The 23,556-nt window shown below is 43.0% G+C and overlaps 1 protein-coding gene across 3 annotated transcripts in view; it reads right to left on the reverse strand.

Annotated features, from left to right (window-relative positions):
* PEAK1 (pseudopodium enriched atypical kinase 1) overlaps positions 1–23,556 on the reverse strand; it is a 108,949-nt gene that overhangs the window by 19,015 nt on the left and 66,378 nt on the right. For 2 of the 3 annotated variants that reach the window (XM_053954591.1, XM_053954590.1), the window contains 3 exons: positions 12,103–15,366; positions 5,713–5,829; positions 3,759–3,955 (listed from right to left, as the gene is read on the reverse strand). In XM_053954591.1, the coding sequence (XP_053810566.1) occupies positions 3,759–3,955; positions 5,713–5,829; positions 12,103–15,254 (3,466 nt within the window). In that variant the 5' untranslated portion in view covers positions 15,255–15,366. The remainder of the gene's footprint in view (positions 1–3,758; positions 3,956–5,712; positions 5,830–12,102; positions 15,367–23,556) is intronic. The other variant, XM_053954592.1, reaches the window with a different exon arrangement.

The raw sequence follows: 23,556 nt of genomic DNA on the forward strand, positions 1-23,556 counted from the left end.
CAGAGTTCTGAAACTCTGAAAGACATCTGAGAAAGGCATTTAAATTTAATTTTTCTAGGTAACTGATTTATCATCAGACTTTAAATTGTAGCCTATTTATGTTAGCTGCTGAAACTATCAAAGCTGACATCACCCCTTAATAAACATTTATCCTGACTGATAAAAATAACCAAACCATGAAAAAAACCCACAGATGCATCAAGTACCTTCCAACCACAGCAAAAGCTACCAGCATGCTTCACAGCCCCAATTCCAATAAATGCTGTCCATGTATACCACTATCCTATAAAACTGTCCTGTACACAGATTTGCATTAAGTCCTCCATTGTTTACACATGTATTGTTAATTGAATAGTTAAAAACCTCAGCAGAATGATTATACATGCTAGAGACAGGGAAGCTGACATTTGGTAAGTATCACTGGTGATGCATGACCAGCGTCTCAGCAGTAATTTGGGAGCGGGCACAGGTCTCTTGCTAAGAGAAGTCTCACTTTGTTTGCTTGGTGACTTGTCAGGTCTTGCTGCCCACTCCCCATTGCACCATGTTAGACATTACCTGTGCTAATTATGTACTATCCAAAATGCACCAGACTGATGCTACAATCACTGTCTGTCACTGAACTGTCAGTTTTCATCAACAATGATCTCATTACTTTATTTACAGCCTGGCTAAAGCACTGTTTTCTGCCCTGGTCTAACTGACTGACTGAGGCAATGCCCCATGGCAGACACTGTGATTGGGATTTTTTTCCCAGTGCTGGCAATCACAAAGCCTAGAAACCCAGCCTCCATTTTCCCCATTTCTTTCCGTGTGAAGAGAAAAACAGCTGATAATGAAATAACCTATTCTTTTTTCAATGGCAGAAGTACTATCTCAAGTATACTGAGAATACCTTAATCTACTTACAGCCATGCAAATTTAATCAAGTCAATTTCCCCAACAAATTCAGACAAAGACAGAACAATTTAAAGATTTGTAAAGGAAAGGCTTTGTCTTCCTTATCATCAGTTACAGGGCTTACCTGAATTAACTTCTGTAACAATAAAAGAACCACTTACAAAAGAAACATCCAAGCCCTCCCTTACACATTTGAACATTTGTTTCTTCACCTTCAAGTGATTCAAGTGGCAGCCTCTGGATTTTGTTAAATAGTTGATACCACAGGTCTCCCTCACTGCAGTTCTGCTCACCACATGAGCACCCACACCATGATCAAGCCAGACTTTTCCTTTGATAAGCTGGATGGATTCAGACTCTGAATTAGTCCCTATGAAGTGCTTGCCACAATACCAGGCATTTGCAAAACTTTTCTTTAGAGCCTGTGCAATTTTTAAAACATTCTTCCTAAACTGTGGGCACCAGAACTGTGACCATGGCAGTCGAGAACCTCTCTTCTCCTACTCAAATTTCCTCCTGTTTCTACAGCCAGGAACACACCTTATCCTATCATCATAGTGGGATCTCATAAAAGCCCCAACTCTTTTATGTTGTACTGATTCCTGGAGGAGAATCCTCTGTTTTGTAAGGTTTGTCTCTTGGAAGGCCAAACCAAATATATTTGAGGGCGGTACCTGATATAAACTATTACCTGACTGCAGATGAAAATGTACCATGGCTTGCAATTATTTCTGTTCATGACACTTCATAAGTGCTAAGGCATCATGACATGTCAGAACTGAAGATTAGCCATTTATCAAAGTAGAGACATATTATCTGCTTTTTAATAAAAACCATGGAATATGTATCAGACGAGTTTAAAAGGTGAACATTGTGCATTATGCTGCAAATTGAGATGTTCACGTGATGTATTTTACAAACTACAAACTGTAGCATGCAGCTGTAATTGCAGCTGAGGCAAGAGTCAAATGTGATGTAACTTCTCATATTATCCTTTCTTCCAGTTTCACATACCAGTATTTGTTAATTCTGTAAGAGATAAGATTTTGCTGCCTAGGTGATGCAAGATGTGAAAACAAGTAGGAATTATTCGCTGTTGCTACCTAGAAATCTCTCTGCTGCCATCTGAACTAGAAAGTGAGGTTGCTTGAATAAAGCAGAAAGCCTTTGAAGGGCAGCCAGGGAGCTCAGTGCCATTTAGGGAAGCATTGCTCCTACCAGCAGGCAGCTCTCCCAGCCAGAGCCAGGCAATCCCCAGAGCTAACTTAACCCTTTCACAGCAAAAGATTACTTTGGAGACAGCACAGCTCAAAGTGAATGGATGGTGAGGAGAAGATTTTGAATAAATTGCTAAGGGATTGACTTTTTATGGTTTTAAAAAGAAACACTGAGACTTAGGAACAGCACTAATACAGGCCAGGACAGACAGAAGGGCTCTCTTGAGACAGTCAGGCAGGGTGAGCTGGAGCAGGTTGTCCAGATCCTCTCCAGTTGGGCTGTGAATATCTCCACAGATAGAGATTCCAAAACTTCTCTGAGCAAGCTGTTCCAGTGTTTGGTGGTATTTTGCTGCACGGGATAAACATGGTACAAGTTGTTCTGATGCAGCTAGAACTCAACTGCCTGGATTCTGTCTGCAATGTCCCTGTCTTCTAAATACAGCAAATATAGATGCAGACATATATCTCACTAAATTGAAAAGAATTTATTAGATCTATGAGTAATTCACCATAAAGATACAGATTTTAGTTTTCCTCCTTAGAGGAAGTATTTCTTGGTAGATGTTAGCATCACACTTGGACAGGATATTTTTCCTCCTTATGCTTTATAAACAACACCTAATTAATGTTTTAACAGTAGAATGCACTAATAAGCTTGCCACTAATTTGCATTTAAGCAAAAAAATGCAACACTTTCACTGAATGTCTAAAGAATGTATGCACCTGAGGGTTTAAAGTTTAGTCCTTGATCCCTAAAACCTGTGTGGACATGCCAAACCCCCTGCACTCGTGAGCCATCTCAACACAATCACTTTACTCTTGGCCAAATGCTTAGTAAGTTGCTGTGTTTACAGGATTGGGATGTTCAAAAAACATGTACTGGGATATCCTGGAATGTAAATAAATGAGAGATTTTGTTGTTCTAGAAAACCTGGCTGGAGGTATCCCTGAATTCACAGTACTGCAAATCTAAACGCTTCAGAAAATTAGGCTGATAATATTGATATTGTGCACCAGGAGATGCTGCTTTATCTTGCTCCCTTATCTTCCAGAGAAGCCTTGCATCCAGGGATCCCTTTAATGAGTCAGGAATTCAGTAATCTTTGAGTAGTACCTTCAGGACATTCATATCTCATTGGGAAGGACCAAAAGTAAACTCTCTGACTAGGATAAGAACAGTTTCAGCCAACAGAAGATGGGTACAAATATTTTAGCAGTTATTGATGCTCTAAAATAAAAAGCTCCATCTTTTGCTGAAGTTTAGAAAAATATTGAATTTCTCTTATTCCTTCTAAAGAAATTAGGTAGCTTGCTCTGTATTTTAAACCTCTTTGACAAAAATTCCTCCAAAGAGATAAAACAATGTTGATTTTAAAAATTATTTGAGATGTTTATCACTAAGGGCAATTAAAAGACTGTTTTAAATTACAGGAAAACAAACCTTTGAGTTTGTTGAATCTTCACTTTCTTGGTTATGATCTCTGAATGAGACCATGTATCTTTATTTTCTGTAAATCAACATTAAACAGTTAGGCATTAAAAGCTACCCTCATGAAGATGTATTGAGCTGTTCAGAAGAAAAGGCTCTTCACACCCTGGAAAGGTATCCAAAATCTGATCCAGTTCCTGTCCACTCACCTAAATTGCTGTAGGTAGCACTGCAGCTACTCAGATCAGGAGAATTTGGAGCTGCTTCTTTCTCCTCCTCGCCTGGTGGCCCGCGGGCGGACGAGACCGGGATGACGGAGGCGCTGCCCCCATTGTCCTGCTTCACAAACACAGCTCTGGGGACACGAGGGGACAGCTCCTCCAGGGTCGGGTCATCAGGCACTTGACTGAAACAAACACAACAACGTCACCTGGAGACACAAGCTGGGCACTAAGTATCTGCAGGAAGGGGAAAGAACCCTCCTTTTCTAAGAGCAATTATCTTCCTTAATGAGAAGAAACAACTTGTGACTGAAACAGTAACATGTTAGTTACTGTTATCATTATTATAATAATACATATAATACAATAGTTCATGCCTTTGATATAAAAACTACAATAAAATGTTCTACAGCTTGACTACCATCAACATCCGTACTCATAAATGTGCAGGCATGATTCTGGGTAAAGTGAGCGGGATCAGGACAGCAGCAGAGTTTAGGGTGTTTTTTGTCAGTGCAAACAATTGTGCCTCAAACAAATAGAACAAGGTATAGCGAGGGGGATTAAGTCCCAATAAATGCATAAAACTTCAGTGATACACTTTCATATCCTGGTAGGATTTTGGGAACTGACTCTGGGAAACAGACCTCATTTAGGCTAATAATCTCTTTCCCATATAAAATTCTCCACCATTAAAATCCATCTGCATTAGGCCAACTGCAAAAGGCACTGAAGACATTCCTCTGTGCCTGCTCTTAGCTATGAAGTTTTAATCACACTGTGATGACTTATAGCACAGAACCCTGAAAATTGTGCATTTATTTAGTTTCCATGGATATATTTATTGCAGTGTAATTTAAGAATTATGCATTATATGCATGAAAAAAATGTCGAGATTTAATAAAACCCCACAATCGTACTGAAAATATAGCAGCAATTATCAATAATATGCCACAAAAACATGTCAGAGCAAAAATATTTCCATGCCTTTATGTTCTCTCACTTGCAGAAACAAATACTCATTACAGGCCAAATCTCAAGAGCATATGTTTGCTGTTTGCTAGTGCTCATTACTACAGCCTGATCAAATATGCCAGGAAGAATTTGAACTACTTGTGACTTCCATTAGGGACAGGAGCAACACACTTCCATCAAAAAACAATCAGCATGTCATGTATCTGTAGAGATACTTAACTTTTGTGATAAGGATTTCAAACTTCCACAAAGAGTTAACATAAATGATAGGCATATGTCTATGGCAAAGCCAAAACCCTGAAAATCCTGGGACACAAATCTTGTAGCAACCCCAAGTACAAAGATTCCAACATGCCAATGCTGTGCATGACAAGACCCAGGACGGTGCAGTGAGCACATGCTGTTTCTGCTCAGACTCATGAATTTTAACTGCAGGCTGACACAAACCAAACTCATTAGAACTTGTTAGTGGAAGAGAAAAAATGGCGTAAGTTCAAAAGGATGTAATCTTTAATCAGCGTACCATTTTTTGTTCAGTTTTAGTACCATGCATAGGAATGGTGTGAAGAACATTCCATGTGCCATAAATATATCCACATTAAAGAGTTAACCTCGGTAATTTCAGAGTAAAGCAGACATAAAATTAAAGCAGTAACAAGGCTCTCAGGATAATTTAACTGAAGACTTGTAGTTGCTGTAAATAATATACATACCTGCATTCCTCTACAGGAATGTTTTCTTTAAGAAGAAATAGATTCTAATAGCTTCACAGTTCTGTCATTGCCACAAACCAGGAATTATCACATCTCAAAGTAACTTTTTAGTATCACTTGGTGAGGTAAGAACATACTCATTCTCCAAACCAGACACATGCATGCACATACACTAAACCTAAGCTCAGAAGCATTTTGCCAAAGTAAACCAAGAGCTAGAAAGGAAGAAGGAAAAAAAAAAAATACCAACTCACCCACTGTACTCACTCACACAATTCCCCATTAAAGGAAATTCTTTCAGGGCCTTCTTGAGTCTTTTAATCATGTCTTGAAACTCTGGCGAGCCATTGATTCCACAGTGTTCTGGTGTGCTACAAGTTGTGCAAGCTGTGAGCAAGAGGGCTGAACTCTGCACAGAGTGATACACCTACTGCACCTTAGTGTTTACCTTCGGGGGCTGGGCCCTGCCAAGGCCCCAGGCAGCCAGGCACATCCAGCCCTGCCTTCTTAACTCCTGCACTGCCTCCCTGCAGGGACACAGGGCACGGCTGCATCACTGCTCTGGAATGACGGCTATGGCCTTACTCATGCCTGCTGCTCCGGGAAAAGCACGTTCAGCTCTCCAGAGGAGCTTTAGGAAGTAACACTAACCTATTGTTGAAAGTAAGAGAGTATCTCAAATCTGCATTCAGAGCCTCCCAAGAATACATTTTGAACCACAGTAATTAGAGGTCAGGTCATGAAATCCATGGGGAAATGCCTCCCAGTATCTTAACGCTGAGGACAGAGAGATCAAGCTTATGTACACAGTGAAAATGTCAAGCCCTTCAGTGGCACTGGCAGGACACAGGAGGACTAAAAGGGGGAACCATCCTCACTTAGGGAGCTCCAAGAACCACATCCCCAGCTGCTTCATGAGCTAAACAGTTAAAATGACTGGTTTTTCGAGGAAAGAGGAGCAGCTGATAAACAGGCAGTTCTCTCAGATTAGAACCACTAAAACCTGATATGGTGTAACTTTCTATCTGCTTACTGGTAACAAGTCATACTTAAAGCTATCTCCTTATTTGGGATATTTATAGATATTTTGCCAGGATGGATTCTTTGATGCCTTGCATAAGAGCACATATTTAGCATCTACAACAGTGAGTGCAGCCTCCTCTGTCCAAGTTTTTTCTCTCCCCTTTTTTATTTCAAAAACAAACTTCATAGAATTTAATTATCTTAGAGAACTCTGCTCCTCGGGCACAAATGGCTGAAGCTGAACAACTATTCCGTTAGTGGAGGAAGCAGCCCTCTGCATGCAGAGAATGTGCCTGTTTTCCTAAGAAGCTGAGATTATGTGAAGCAAAAAAACTTGCCATAAAAATGACTGTCCTTCAGACAACACCCCACTGAATTTAAATACTTGCCATTCACGTGAGCACAGGCTCAAAACTGTTTTAGAAGTGTTATTTTTCTGCAGGGACAAATGCCTCTCTTTCCTTCAGGCTCTCCTCCTCCACATTTTTTGGAGGATAGCCAGAAGATGATGCAGTCTAACTCGCCTTGGTCTTTTGGGAACAGCAGGATCCAGAAAGATGCCTGTGTAGCGTGTTAATTTTGGTGAGGACACTGGAATCACAGCTCTTGTGTGACCTGTGCTCTCCTCTATTCAGAGCACGCCTGCTCAATTAGAGTGATTCATAAACAGCAATGAACAGGAGGGAGATAAAGTGGAACGCTTATAAGAAGTGATTGTGAGAGTGTATTCCTGAATTAGGGTCAGATCCAGAGGTAAAGGTGAGGGAACACAGTTCTGTACAAGATAGCACATAAATCCCAGTGGCAGGAATTAGTGACAGAAACAGAGAAAAGCTGATGTGGCCTTGGGGCCAGCACAGACACTGATCTCCTCCCCGAGTGGACATCAACACAGCAGCCATCAATGGCAGCTGTACAGTTGGAGATGGCAAGGAAGAGGACTTCATTTTACACACACAAAAAACCAACTGTGTAATTTGTAGCTATATTAGTTTCAAAAAGAGTGCTTTGAGATACCCTCAGGCCCTGCTAATAAAGCAAATATAAAGCCTAAACTGACTGAGTAATGCTTGAGGAAGAATGCAGAGGTTAATGGCTGGAGGGTGGTCAGAGGCCACCTTATCCAGGAGCTTCTCTTCAGAACACTGACCACTTTATTGCTGCAAAACACTGAGCAGAGACAAGCAGTGCCCAGGTTTCAGTCACAGGGCGCTATGGACAGAAAATATTCCAGTGGCTCCTGCAGTTCAGTCCCTACACAAATAGCCACTGAAGAGGAAAGTGAAACAAACTTCTCAAATGACAACCTGAAACTTCTAAGCCATGAAGTTCATTCCTAATTCTGATTATTGAGAAGCTGGCTTAGTCCTGAAGCTTGAGAATGGTTTTTTTTTTTTTAGATCTTGTATAATGCGATGTTTGCACGGATAAAGGGAGTACACTTGATAATCCAGTAAAGACATCCTGCTAAGCTCTTTAGTGTCACTGAAACTTAATGGTAATGAGTTTCACAGATTAACTGTGCATCATAAAGAAGATATTTTTCTTTATCCATTTTAGGTTCTCAGTCTTTCCGTTTTATAGACTGTATTAGAGGAGTTAAGAACAATAATACATGATTTACCATTGCCTAATCTAAATTTATAAAATAATAAATGGTAAAGTCCTTTCCACTTGGATCTTGAACAGTCCTCGGTGTTTACAAGTTTTCACATAAAACGTTACCAAACTTATTGCTTAATGCACATGCAGAATTTCCAATTCTGTTAGAATTGGAAAATGTTCCAGAGAAAAATCTCACAAGTTTTTAATTGATGAGATGATAGAAGATAGCTAGTTAATACTTTTAAAAGCACTGCTAAGCACTGCTGAGTAAGGTAGATAAAGCTTGCTGACACCTAGATCAGAAAAGCCCTAACATGGATTTGACAAGGAAGAGCTGATCCACCTTAAATTTTCAGGGAGATTTCTCCCATTTCAGTAGACTTGCTCAAGCAAGGAATTTCTTTCCATCTATATCATCCTTGAAAATTCTCATCAATTTACTCAGGCTGTACTTAAAAGGTTCTGGGTTCATGTGAGAACCTCACCCTAAGAGTTATACCAGAAGCCCTCCAAACTGGGAAGGGTTTTGTTTTAAACAGAGCCCTACTGCGATTTCACAGATTTTCTTATCCTCCCAAGCAGTTTCTGAAGCAGCTGTGGAATCTGCAGGACTGGATCAGTGACAGTGTGAAAGTGGAATGTGGCAGTGGTGGTTATTCCTGCCTGTCTCTGGATGAAATCCTGATCTTAATGTATGGCTGCATTTTTGTAGAACAGTGATTCCCATTGTTTCCACTGAGCGATCTGTCACAAGACTCATATTCCTCTACACAGAGCTCAGATCTATTAGTTATGAGCTCAAATCCTTTTGCAAAAATTAACACAATCTTAGGAATTAGATTAGCGATCACAAATTTATCTATGAAGAAATGCCTCCTTAACTAAAACAAAATAAATATACAGACCTCACTACCTGAAGGAAGTATTTCAGGAAAAACAGAGTTTTATCTTCACTGCATCCAAGACTGCCCCAAAGATCCCATAAAGGAAAGTTATGGCTGACTTGCAGCTGTGAAAGGAAATTCTTGAGTGTAACCTGTAACTGAAATGGAGGTGGCTGTGCCCAGATCAGATTAGTTCAGCTCTGATGTGCTTTATGAAGACAGCCAAGGAAGCAGCAGGACTGTGCTGCACTTTGCTTTTAGGAAATGTCTCCATCTAACCAGCTGCTGCTGGGTATGAGCAGTGATGTCTCAATGAAGGAGAGGAGAAGCCTTTATCTTGTGAAACTCCAAGAGGAACACTCTGATCCATAAGATAACAAAGCCTTTGAAGGATCTTTTTATTCAACTTGAGATGAGTGGATTGCACGCTGTGCTGTACCACCTTCATCAATTACAGTGGCTCAGGCCAGAAATACCACGTTATCCTTTGGTCAATTTTAAGTTTTGCACCTGAGAACAACTGCTGCTTCATGAACTAAAGGTGTTCTCATTCTAATTAATGATAAAACAGACATGACCGCTGATTTTTAGCAGAAATTAATCTGTCTACAAATTTTCAGTGAATTTAATATATCATTATTTGCTAGCCCCTTTTGAACCAGCATATCTGCATCCTGCTATCAAACAGAAACAATCACACTGACAAACCAAAACCAAGTTCCTTTGTGTAACAGAGAGATAATTTTCAGCTTTCTGAAAAACTGACGTTTTGCAAGTGTGTTCAAAGGGAAAACTGACCTTTCTAGTGATAACTTGAAATACTTGCAGCTGTTTTGTGGTTGTGTTATCAATCTTAAGCAGCTTTGTAATCCATTGCAAAGTAAGGAAATACTGGATCTTCATTAAATTTGCTTTCGAGACCTCCCCAGTAATCTGACATTTTTAAAGCTTATCTCATTTGCCAGGTCATCAGTTTGTTTTTTTCAGAGAGCTTGCTGTTCTTGGCATTCTGAGTTAGGGAAGTGTCCTGTTCACTGATTGCCATCTTCAGGTCATCCATTCTCCTCTAAGCCTCTGCAGGCTTAACTGAACATTCTAAACATCTTTTTCATGCACATATCTTAGCCTGAATTACAGCTAACCTTGTACTAATACCTGGAGGGTTAACACAAAACAAGCAAAGCTTCTCATGGGTTATGCCTCCTGCTTGTGAAAAAATGGCATTTAGAAATCCTGATTCTCACCCACCAGGATATTAAAAACAAAAGCCAAACCACTTAAACAACAATAAAAACCTTCAGTTGTGTGGCATTATAAAGTTTCACTTGGACTCATTAACAACATTAAAAAGTATTAAAAAGCTCTAATTAACTCAAGGCACCAAGAATATGAGAACTGAGGCATAAATCAGGGGAGCACCCAGTGCTCCCACAACTCAGCACCTCAGTGTATTTTCTTTGAAATTTGTAGAAACCAGGGAACAATATTGTCAGAAGATGAAATTCCAATTCTTAACATGTAGAAATTTCCAGTTTTCACTGGGGAAAATTCTGAGATATGGTTTTAACCAACATCCTCGTGACTTGAAGAAAACTAAAGAGTAAACACACATTTTGGAAAAAGTGAATGAGAGATCAGTGACCCAGTGCCTTCAAAAGGAAGGGCAGAACATTGCAACAGCACCATCTCCAGGGCAGTGCAAGGATCCCTGACAGGCTGCTCCTGCCCTCTCACCACCCACAGAGGCAGCTGCTCCCTCCTGCCCATCCCCTGGCACGTCAGCCAGCTGGTGTGGCTGAGCACTGACTGCCAAGTTCCTTCTCACCTGCATCTCTGCCCTGGCTCACCAGAGCACAGCACCTGTCCTGCCAGCACTGCAGTGGGGCACTAAGAGCTGGGAGCCAGGCGATCTCCTGATGGCACTGGAACCAAAATCAACCTCACTCTCCCCAGCTTGCCCCAGAGACAGGAGAAAGAATCCAGGTTCCTGGGCGCTGAGAGCACAAACTCCTGCAATCCTTTAACCTGCCCTCTCTACTACTACTAGTAGAGTCGTAGTACTAGCTACTTCTCACCAATTCATTTAGGGCAAATCTAGAGACTGCACTCCTATCAAGGGTTATTCCAGCACTCTTCTTGTATGGAGAAAGAAAACCAAGTTATTTTGCTTTAGGACAAGTGGCAGTCAGTTTATGGTAAACTCTAACTATGCTCACACAGGGATTTCTATTAGGTTAAAACTGTTTTTAGCTAAAAAACACTGCAGTTTTCTTGTACAGAATATGGAGAAAGAAAACCAAAAAACACTGTCATGATACATTTTCTGGGGCTCACACTTCACAAAATTTTTGATTTCTTCCCATTAGGTTGTTGTTATAATGAAATAAATAATTCAAGTTTGGGGCTACTTTGGAATTGGTTTGTGTAATAACATTGCAAGGCAAATTCTAACACATCCACAGCTGTGGTCCAGCACTCAGGGAATTCTACTCTGCCCACATGACTGACTGCAACTGATGTGACCAGCTCTTACTGGATCTAATACTGCCAGGGGACAGAGCACAGTCACTGCTAAAGGCCTTGCAAGACAGAGAAAACACTATTTTGTAGGTACCCTAATTCTGTTAGTACTTTTTTACAAGGTTTAATTTGGGAGTGCTGCAGTGATGCTGCAGTGTGGTTAATTAGCATCTGTTGAATTCTTGGGCACGTGAGGTAAAGTTAGCACAACACCTTCCGTGAGTCACAGAGCTTTTAATTTCTATTGTACTTCTCAATAGTTGCCTCCTGTTTCTGCTGAGAAATTCTGAAGTTTCCCATAACACAGAAACATGTTCTTAAAGCAGAAATTCAAGAAAATGGATGTGATCCAATGGAGCATGGCTATTGTGAGATGTTAGTGAGCCTGCAAGACAAACTCTAAATATCAGGTACTGCTTCTAGTAAATGTTTTGCATCTTTTCTGGTATCGAACATAACAGAAAGATTTTAAAACACACTCTAAGCTACCTAAAATAAATATACTTTGAAAAAATTGCATTCACGTAATAAAACTCCTTACTCTCTCCCTTTTCAGCAGCGTATACAGGACAGTTCACAACAGAGTAAGTGACTAAAACAGCCGAGTGGTACCTGGGGATTTTCTTGGGAGCCTGAGGTGGTGAGGAATGGCCGGCTATGTTTTGTCCCGAGCTCTCTGGAGCCTTTTCCTGTGCTTCTCCCTTGTCCTTTGCCAGTGCCTCTGCGATAGCAGACTCCAGCCCAGCCTGCTGCGGGAGCTCAGCCCTCGGCTCCGCCTGTGCCGGGTCACACCTGTACATGAAAACGATCGACGGCTTCTCGCTGGAGTCGGACTTGGCCTCGCTGAACCAGTGGTGCCGCTGCACCGGAGGCGGGGGCAGCATGTGTATAACAGTTCCATCCAGACCCACCAACTTCCCTTTCTCCCTGTCCTTCTCTCTCTCCTCCTCATCGTCAGCTTTCCTGCGGCGGAAGAAGCTCTTGAACGATATCCAGCGTTTGGGTTTCGCCTCGGGACGCCGCCCCTCCGAGTGCAGGATGGACTCGGCCTCTGTCGACCTGGTGGGGCTGTTGGGTTTGGCCCAATTGCTGAAATGCCTTTGCAGCAGGTTACTGGCATGGTAGGGAGAGGAGGTGGAGCGTGGAGGGGGGAATGGCGGTGCCTGCTCTGCCTGGGGACTCGTGGCGCTCGGGGTGGCTCGCGCTGGCTTTGGAGAGGGAGTGGCAGCTGGCTGCGAAAGTGGATCTTTCTGCATTTTAATGGCAGTGCTTTCCATCTTGGAGGACTCCACTTCAGGCTGTGATGTAAACAGAGATTTGGGTCGTACCAGGGTGTTTTTAGTAGCATCTCCCTCGGGGGGTAAGGAATACAGTTCTTCTACACTACAGGACTTGGGAGCAGACTGAGGCGTTTCTGGAGGAGACTGCGGAGGCTGGATAGAAGCCACAATCTGTGAGAGCACCGTGCTCGCGTTCTCTCTGCCACCACTGCTGCCAGTGGAACCATCTGGGGTTATGTCTGCTTTTGCTGCAGGCTCTTGCATTGCCTTTTGAACTCTGGATGGGGAGCTGTGGTCAGCACTGTGACTTCTCTGTGGGGATATCTGGCTTTTAGTGAGGCAGCTGTTGAACTCTTGGACCTTCTGAGCCACAGAGCCCAGCCTGCACTCAGAGCTACTGGCCACCCCTCTTGCTTGGGGCAATTCAGTGGATTTGCTGCCTATGGCTTCGGTGCTTTTACTTTCAGTTTCTATTTCTTCATAGGTATGGCTTATCACACTTGTAGTTTTATCTTTGACAGACAGCTCCCCAGTGGTCCCTAGAAAACTTTTATAGATTGCCAAGTTATCGTATGCATTTGGATTGATTACAATAGGAACCTTAATAGCATTTTTGGAACTCCTAGCATAAGTGGGCTCATCATGAATGATAATAGGGAAAGGTGGCATGCCAGCATTGTTGTAACTGTTGAATTTTATCTCAGACAAATTGGGAGACTTAACTGGGACAGTTTTCGAAGAAATGTTTGTAGCTGTAGGTGAAGTAGGAGCTGACTTGTGGCTTGTCTTCCTGGGAGGAACGGAAGGTCCTGAGCTGTTTCCAACCAGTTCCACCTTAGGTATTTTCTGTCTTGGACTAGTGCTAGAAGTCCACACTTCTTGGTATCGGATTGCGCTGGATTTTTTCAGATTAGCGTGTACACGTACAGGTGATGCCGCAGAGGATGCAACAGGTGTGCCCGGGGTTACTGGTGAGCTTGGGTTAGATGATGCCTTTTTGGTTTCTGAGGTTTCAGTCTGATTCTCTTTACATTCACTGGTCATGGCAGCTGATACATCCACTACGGTGTATGGCTTGCACACTGGTTGTTCCATGTTCACCACCCTGTAAGGTTTAGCTTGCTCCTCCACAGGCACCAGATTAATAGTTACGGCTTGACCAGCAACATCTGAAGAACTTTTGTTCTCCTGCGTATCCGTCTGCACAGCAATTTTGCCATCCTTCTCCTCCAGGCGAAGCGCAAGGACTGCTTTGTGAGTTTCCTGACTTTTCAGAGCATTTCTGGGTACTTTTGGCACATCCTTCACTTGCTGATTGTCACAAAGACTTTCATATTCTGGTTCAATCACTTTGAGGTCCTGAGGAGTGCTAGGAGATAACCCTCCATTACAGAGCTTCTGGGAAGAACTGCTGGCTGTCCCAGAACGAGACTCTTCCGTCAAAGAAGAATCAGGAGATGTAGAATCAGAAGATACCATGCTCTGCATGCTCTCTTGCCCATAAAGAATCACAGTCTCTTCCCCGTAACCATTTAAAATTTCATCATAACTGTCGTCATAATCCACGGCACAGATCCGCTGGAGAGACTTGTTCCGAAGGGGCACAGTATTCCATTTTTTGTCAACGCAGAACGGAACAGGAGACAGGGTGTTAGCTCTGAAATTAGCAAAGCGAGGTTGGCCCCTCATCCGGATTTCCATTGCTAACAGCTCTTCATCACTTTCATCCCAGCTCTCATGCTCTTCCTGCATGCTGCCAAAAAACGTGTCATCCTCACTCTCATCTCCACTAGACAACTCTGGATAACAGAAACGTCCACCTTCATTACTTATGACTTCAGTGCTTCCACTCAGAATAACATGCTTACTCTGTGAGTCCTTCATTCCACCCACCATGCAGCTCGGAGGGATCTTCCTTTCCAACGATCTTTTGTAACAGTTATTTATCCTTCCCAAGAAGGTTTCTCTTGAGTTGGTTTCATTTCCAGTGAGCTGAGGTGCGGTATCCAAACCTGCAATCTCCTTCAGAACTTCTGTCAGTCCGTTATTATTGTTATTCGGTATCTTACCCACGCCCTCGCTGCTGCCATAAGGCCTAGGAACATGGCTGTAACCTTCGATCTCCTCCTCATTGTTATTGTTCAGTGGTTTTTTGGTCAGGACCGCCTTGTTGCGGTTCCACCCCACGGGCAGGGGTTTGTTCTCGCACTGCTCCAGCGTGGCCAGCTCCGCGCAGAGCCCATCTGCCACCATCATGGTGGGTTTCACAGCTATCGTCGGCTTCTTGGCCACGGGCGGGCGGAAGCTGCCCGTGCTCCTCCCACGCTGGCTGCTGCTCTGGTTTGCATTGGGTTTCAGGTTTCCATGCGAGAGGGGCTTCTTCTCCGACACCGGGGGTAACTGGTGCAAGCTCTTGGGCTTGAAGCAGTTCTTACATTCACCGGGTTTCCACACGTGCTCAGTGAAAGTGTTGCAAGCAGACATTTTCCCAGAGCTCTGCGCCTGCAGCCCAGCTGCTCAGTGCATGGTAGGAGTCTCATCCATGGGGCCGCACTCTGCTCACCCACTACGGACACTTCCTTGAGCAGTGATCATGCTGGAAGAACACGAAACACAGAAAGGATGAGAATGGGGAAAAATCTGCTTGATCATTATGTTTTCCACACTAGGGATAATGTGGAAGGAGCAAGTAGCCTTCTGCTGACATCTTCATTTACAAAACTATGTAACTGAAATGCAAAACTAAATTGCAGCTATCATTCTCCTCCTACATAAAGAATTAAAACTTTGGCAGCTAAGTCCAATGTTACCTAAAGCAGAGGGAGGGAAAAATGGCAATGACTGAGAATTTAGAGTAATTCTCTTGACTAGTTCAGGACCATTGACCTTTAATTTTGTCCAATAAAACAAATGCAGGAAGAGGATATAAACCCAAAGTTTACCACACATTATGCTTTCACCATAACTACTCAAACATGAGATAGAAAAGCAAGAGTATGTTTACTCTCCTAAATGCAATTGAGATAATTTGTTCTAGCTTTGAATGTGAACAAGCTCGGCTTAAGTGAGAAAATGTGTTCAAGCAATCCCAAACTCTGCCACTTTTTTCATCAGAGTCAAATGATAACTGGAGAGGTATTTTGGCTGAACAGACAGGCTGTTCTGATGTCCTGGAAAAGTCAGATAACAACACAGTGGAAATCCTTCTAGAAAGTCACTGCTTTTTCTCCTTTTGCTTACTGTAATGGCAAGAAACCATTCTGATATCCTCAAAACAAAGCTAAGGATTTTTAGTCCCTGATTTCTTTCACATGTAGCTTTTCTACCTAACCCCTCCAGAAATAACAACTGAAGAAGAACTGAAAAACTCGTTCAAAGTGAATCTTTTTATTTCCTGAAACAATCAGCCTTAAGTAAAAATCAAACACGAATCTGCTGTGCTTTATAGTCACCAGAGTATCCCGGATTTGAGTGTTTCATGAATTAATGCCTGAAGATTTTAAGCCTTCTGAGCCAAATCCGCAAGTCTGTTCTCTTCGTCACTGTTGCATAACTCAAATTATCGGAGACATTTTACTGAGGTGAAAGGATCTCTACGCCCACTGCTACTTCTGTAAACACAGGCACTGGAAATCAATACTGCTCTATTCTTACAGGCCTCGGGGTGCAAATATCCTTGCTGCTCACCCAGGCACACGGCGAGGGCAGTGCTGACCCGCTGCAGCTCCCCACAGAGCTCAGCAGCAGGGAGGCTGTGCTGGAGCTCTCAGGGCACCACTGGCTTTCATCGGCGTGGCAAACAACAGGATCATTAGAGAGCTGACACCGGGAGGGGTTTGTCAGTCTCCTCACGTCCTGCTCTGTGTTTTGGCAAGGGCTGTCCTGTGCTGGCAAACCAACAGAGCAATCCCGATCCAACAGCAGATGGGGCTGAAGCCTAACTCTATTAGTGCCTGCAGGCACAGCCGTGCTACCAGGGCTATCACATTTCATATGCTGACTAAATATGTTTCCAGACAAAGCTTTTTGCCAAAAAGCCACTGCCAAAAGCTTTCTCTGTATGACCTAAGAGAGAGAAACTCTGCCAGACTGAGATCTGCCCAAACTTTTAGACTTTATCTTGCACATACAGAGTAAAATGCCTTTGTATGTTTCTTGATCTCTCTCAAGTTTTGTTGCTTCAACACCTTGCGAGGCCATATATTGTACGCAGAAAAATTACATTAAGAAATAGTTCTCCTAAAACCAGGGAGAGAGCATGTACAAGAATTTTATACTCTGGTTATCTCCCTCTTTTCATGTGTTTAAAAAATAGGAGTAAAGTTACACTAATGGGAATCTAAACTAAATGCTTTCTTGAAAATATATTTCTCCATCACATCAAAGCTTTGAACAACCAAATTAAACAAAAGGGTTAGTGCTTGTGTGTGGGTTTTAAGATTTGCCCATGTGATCTTATTTCTCTGAAATTGCATAAGCTGCACTTGCTCTAGAATCCCATCACAAGGCAGGCGGCTTTATGGTGTTCCAGGCATTTCCTGCCAGGAAAAAGGGGCACTGAGGAAGCTCTGCAGTGCCCACCTGCCCAGGGCTACATCCTGATGTGATGCCACCACTGCCTGTGTCACAACACACTGGGCACTCTCCTTTGCTCCAACACTTCCTCTAAGCCAGAGAAGGGTCACACTCAACTACAGGAAACTCAGCAGAACCACAGTTCTCCAGAGAGAGTAACAACTACAGCTCTGTGCTTCATGCCAGAACACCCCCCTTGTGTGCCAGCAGCGCTGCCTGCAGCACTTTACCTCAGCAATCACACACCTGGTGACTGTGGAAATGCAGATGTGGAACCTGGACACAGAGTACACACAAGCCACGGGTAGGTATTTCAGCTCTTTTGGCCTCCAACTGCCAAGAGAACTGGTTTGAACACAGCCCTGACCCCAGGATGATTTGTGACACCCTGGAACAGAAGAGCCACTGACTCCCTGGGTCTGTGAACCCCAGCTGGGTTTGCAACTGGCTTGGGCACAGCAGGACGAGCAGTTCCTGTCACAGGCCCTGACACTGCCTGCAGCTGCACCACAGAGGAAACAGCCACCTTCCAACTAGAGGAAATGGATCTTAAGAAAACAACCAAAACAATTCCAACACTGTGCTACTTTTGTACTTTGAAATCAGAAGCACTCCTACGCTATTTCAAATTAAATCCACAGTGACCTTTATATGCTGAAACAAGCATTTGCAATCTTAAAAAAAAAGTCAGTTTCTTCCCTGTTGAACAACTAAAAGCAATCTTTCTGCTGCTTTCCTCTCCTTTAAAAAGAATTACTTTTTCAACTACAAATTCTCTATTATGTGTGCTAATTATGGTGAGAGTAATTAGGAGTGATAAGAGAAATGAAATCTTTCAGCAGGCTGCTGCTTCCATGGCTGTCTCCAGCTGCAGCTTGGCAGGGGGCAGCAGAGGCCATCGAAGGGACTGAAAATGCACACAAAGACAGGGAAAAAATCATCCCGACATTGTTCATCGCTGGATTCCTGCACTATCTCCAGAACAAAACAGGGCAACGAGAGACCCAGGCAGTCACACCTCAGATCTCTCCAGCTGCAAGTGACCAGGTGTCTTTTCTTCCCTACCTTCCCTGCTTCCACTGACACTCCATGTACCTGCTAAGGAACAGGAATGTGCACCCTGCAGAGCTCCTGGCTCTTCTGAAATGAGTAGCTCAGGTGACAAAACTCATTTGAAGACGCTCAATCTATGCAAAATCAAGGCAATGACAAGATGTTACTTACAAAACAGCATCAGACTCGTAAAGAAAGTATTAATAGCAAATATGTGACATCAACAGTCTGCATTTCATCCCTGTATCTCAAAGCCTTTTATGTAAGTTGGTAAACAGAACTATTCACAATTTATACGGGGAACCACTGCAGTGCAGTGACGTTAAGGAACTAAAATTCACCAGTGAGTCAGTGTCAGGAGCAAGTACAGACAGACAACTTCTGCTCCCAACAGCAGATCGTGACACTTCATTCACTAAATGGTTGAGTCAGCACAGATAATTTATCAGCCTTAAAGGCCAAATCCTTCCATGTGTATATGAGACTAATGCTCCTCATTCCAGCAGGTACACAGCTGTGCACAGGAGGGCTCAGCCTGGCCCTGTTGAGTTGGCATCAAGCAGTCAGGAAGGCAAAAGCATATTTCAGTTTTCAGGTCAGAGGGAGAAGATGACACATCTGGAGTTGCAGAGCAAAGATGAAGCAGGGATCAGCTGAGATACCCTCGTGTCAGGAAGCTTGCACAGCAATGCAGAAATGTCTCTGTGGTGCTTTTATTTGTTGACATCATCTTTGCTGAGTGCATGAAGATAGTAATAAACATGCATTTCAGGCATTTTGCCTTTGTTCTAGGTAATTTCAGGCTGGCAGGTCTCCTTTGGATGCATGCTGGCTGAATCACAATGAAGGCCTTCTCCAGTAATACTTTATACTAAAATAATCCAATTAAAAAGAACTTAATTGGTGTGCAACATTCCCTACAATTTCAACATTTTAAAAATGAATAGTCTTGGTAAGTACCAGATGGTGACACGCACTAATTAATCAGGCCTGCTCAGTGAATGAGCATATGAAAATGAATGCACCTATTAGACATGTGCTTGCAATGCTGTGTGCTGCAAAAATCTCCCCCCACTGAAAGGCTGGGACTTTCCTGAGCTGCAACCAGCACCCTCTGGTCTCCTCTGGGATCACCACACCCTGGCACAGGTTTCCTTCGGTTTGTCCTCCTCCAGGGAAAATCCACTTACCTGTAGTGCTGCTGGCCCTGACAATGGGGCTGCAATTTTTATGCTGCAGAATAAACTGCATTGATCAGCCTTCTTCGGCACCAGTCCAGTCAGGGCTGCTGCACAACCACAAACCTCTCCCCACTGCCAGGCCTGTCCTCAGACTGAAAAAATCAGCAGTGGGAATTCAACCTGGGCTTCCTATACGGGAGTGCCCAAAGGCCACAAAACCACCAGGGCTTTGTGGTTTGTCTGAACCACTTAGAGGCATGTGGACAGTCACTGATCATCATAAACAGCAGTGCAAGTCTCACACAGCAGGGAAAAGGGGATGGCTATTCTTTGCCAGGGTTTGAGTTCTGTTTCTTTTAAATTTTAATGTAACCATAAACATTTGAAGAGCCTGTTTTAAAACCCGACACTCGTGCAGGTCCTGCTTGGGGGGCAGTGGGCTGTGGGAATGCTCCCCAAGAGTGTCCAGCACTCCCTTCACTCAGGGCGTGCCAGGAAAGCCCACGGCACTAAAGAGTGCAAGAAGCACTATGGGCTGGCACAACTTTATTCCCAAAGTGAGGGATATTTGCTAAATATCAGCTCACTGCAGTACCAAACCAGAGCTCTGACTCTGGCAGAGAGCACAGATGGACATTTCCATAAATGCTGGGCATTACCACTTCTGTTAAAAAAGAAGTTTTATCTTGCTGCAGACAGGGCTTTTTTTCCTGTTTTAATGTTTCACACTGTATTTCTTCTCCTTCAAAAAGAGCTCAAATTACATAAGTATTTCATAATACTAAGTAAGTGAAGGAAAACCTTAAATATGGGCTTTTTTTTCCTCCCTAAAACTTGCAAAGATAAAACGTGATAGAAATAACCAACAAACTGGAGAAAAAACCTGCCCAGGGCTAGACAATGTGGGATGCTTCAGAAGAAAACAGGCATTTCTTTGCAATTGACCTAACCCAAAGAGATAATGCCACAGAGCAAGGAAAAGGCAAGGAATATCCTCGGGACCTGCCCAGGTACTCTGAACAGATTCTGCATCACCACACTGGGAACACACAGAGCTGTAATAAGGCCAAGCTCTGCCCTGTGGTGCTGAGCCCAGCGGGCAGCCAAGGCAGGTATTTGAATAGGAACTCTTATGAGTCCCAGTAATAACAATTCTTGACATTCGTAACTGGAGATTTTTTTCCTTTTGGAAAAAGAAGTCATCATTTAGTATTAACAACATTTTAAATATATTTGGTCCATTTAGATATATATATATATAAATTCTTCTAATGATGATCACTCAGACACAGCAGCACAGTATATTCTTTAGGAATGCTTTTTTATTTACATGGAAAATTGATTTTATTTTCTACTTTTAACAAAGTGAAGTAAGCCAAACTATAAATGATGTGCTTTCTGAAAATGGTTGTACACCATTCTAAGATTTAGCAGCAAATTATGGGTAAGCATATCAGCTGACAGGAAAAAAGCACAATAATTATAATTTCAAAAAAGTATCCTCAGTTCTAGTGCATTTCAGTTTCTCCCTACTTTATTTAAGAAAAACTATGAGAATTAAGTCCCTCACAGCATTTTAAAAGTATGACTGTATCTTGACCAATCTAATTATCTTTGATTTACCCTTCCTGGGCCCACTTGAAATTCTGCCCTTTGATCTTTTTTCCTTTTGTTTAAGCACATGCAAACACTCGTGGAGAAGAATGAAGTTTACCAAACGTCTCCAGAGTCTGCTCACAACAAACAAAAAAGCAATACCTGAGAAACATTATAGTGCTTTTATAGCCAGAGACCTGGGAACAGTTGTGGTTATCCTTCTGCTGAGCACAGCCTGAGAAGGAAAACAGGGTGGATCACCCCTGGATTGTGGAGTCCAGCAATTCTGCAACTTGTGTTTGCTTCAGCCTCTCTCCCTTGCACTCCTGCAGGCCCTGGCTCCAAAGATCTGAACACCAGAGGCAGCAAAACACACAAGTGCCAACCCCCAAAATCCCCCCAAACCCCCATTTCAGTTTAGCAAATAACTTGTGGATATCAAAATACAAATCAGCATTGGAAAGGACGGGGAAGAACTGACTAAACAGGAACCAAAGACACATTGAAGTGTCACGGCAGGTAACTCAGGAGGGAGGGGCTGGCTCACAGCCAGGACAGCAACAGCTACAACACCGAGGCTGCAGCACAGTGGGCACCCTCCAGTGGTCCCAGTCCCCCCTGGGAACCTTAGGAGTCATTAAATAAAGACTTGGCAGGATTAAGTTTAAAAATGAACCACTAGGAGCCATTATTAAAAAAGAAGGTATTAAAAATAACCGATAAATTACAGCAACAGCGCAGCAGGACTGGACTGTGCAGAGGCAAGAATTGTGGAGAAATTCAGGAACCAGGTGGCTGAGCTGTGCAAAATTACAGTCCCTTATCAGAACCAGGCATCAGTTCAGCACATGGTGAAGGGACCTGCTCTTTATCATCACTTCTGCAAAGGAAACCTGCTCTTCCTACCAACCATGAACCAATGAGCAAAAGAGAAATGGCACAATCTTATTTTAAGCTTTTAAGAAGTTCTCTCCAATTCCTAATGGCAGAGCATGCAAATGGTGTCACAGCAAAGGCCAGGCAACCAGCAGATTACATGCTTTCTGTGTGAGAAAATCAATGACATGATTTACTGAGTATTGCACTCAGTTCTATTTATGACACCTCAGGAAGAAATGCTGCATAAAACAGCCACAAAAATATTTTAATATGGAAAGCTTTTCATCCCTTCAGTGAAACAAAAAGATTAGGATAGTTTAGTCAGAACTGAGACAAATAAAATAATGTAATAGTATATTAAATGATCCATCACATAAAGAAGACAGACTGGGTGTTCCCATTTAGTGTCTATCTCAAAAAAAAAAAAAAAAAAAAAAGCAATAAACCCAATGCAGCATATTTACATCTCCAAAAAGAAAATTATTCCACACAAAACAGTTCCTGAAAGAAGCTGGCACTGAGATCAAGGGGTCAGTGGATTCAGAGGAACAACCAGACATTAATACATGGGATGAGCCATGACACTTGTACGAGGTGGGGTGAGCCCAAAGCTCCCAACTTCAGAGCTCGAAACCAGCATTAACCATTCCAGTGGAGAAGAGGATTTGCTCATTACCAGGTTGTTCCTGTGCTGGCCACTGGAGAAGTCTGGGCAGGGTGAAGGGCAGGCACTGCTGGGGGCTGGGCCTGACTGCTCCTCCTCTTCCCAGATCCTGCTTTTTCAGTGGTTTTAGCTTGATCCAGCAAAATAACCCCATGGTGCAGGAGCACTGCGATCCCATCATCTCCCATGGTAAGCTCAGGCCTTTCTCTCCTCCTCCCACACTTTGTCACTCTGTCCCAGACTTGGAACTCAGTCCTGGGCCATCCCATTTCTTCCTTTTGTGACTTCATGTTTGGCACTGGGCAGCTGGGGCCTGGGGCTGTCAGTGCCTGGGCCAAGGGACTGTGTCACACCCACAGGTCCTGCAGGGATCTGGACAAACCCACAGCCAGGTCAGGCAGTGGGAATTAGCCAGGTGGAAAGAGATTACTAAAGATTAGTACTGTTTGAAGCTTGTCACACTACAGGTTAGAAACATCAGGGTAAGGTTACAGAGGAATGACAGAAGAGGGATTTTTCTCTAAAAATAACCTAATCAGTTTAACTTTTGAAGACACATACATTACTATTTTATGGTGGAAAATAGAAATAAAAATAAGCCCTATATTGCTATCTCATTCACTATGTGGTAGAGCAATGCCTGGAAAGGGCCTGAATCTTTGTAAAAACTCCTCCAGTTTCCCATTCCACAGCAACCATCTCCTCCCACTGCCATCTGCTTGGTGCACTCATTCTGCCTCATTCCTCACATCTATGATCAAAGACAGACATTCTAATTTGAGGGCCTCTTTGATAATCTTGAGAAACTAGCTACAGGTAATTTTTTGACCATCAAAGC

This window comes from Vidua chalybeata, chromosome 13 (genome assembly GCF_026979565.1).
Source record: "Vidua chalybeata isolate OUT-0048 chromosome 13, bVidCha1 merged haplotype, whole genome shotgun sequence".
NCBI classification, from domain to species: Eukaryota; Metazoa; Chordata; class Aves; order Passeriformes; family Viduidae; genus Vidua; species Vidua chalybeata.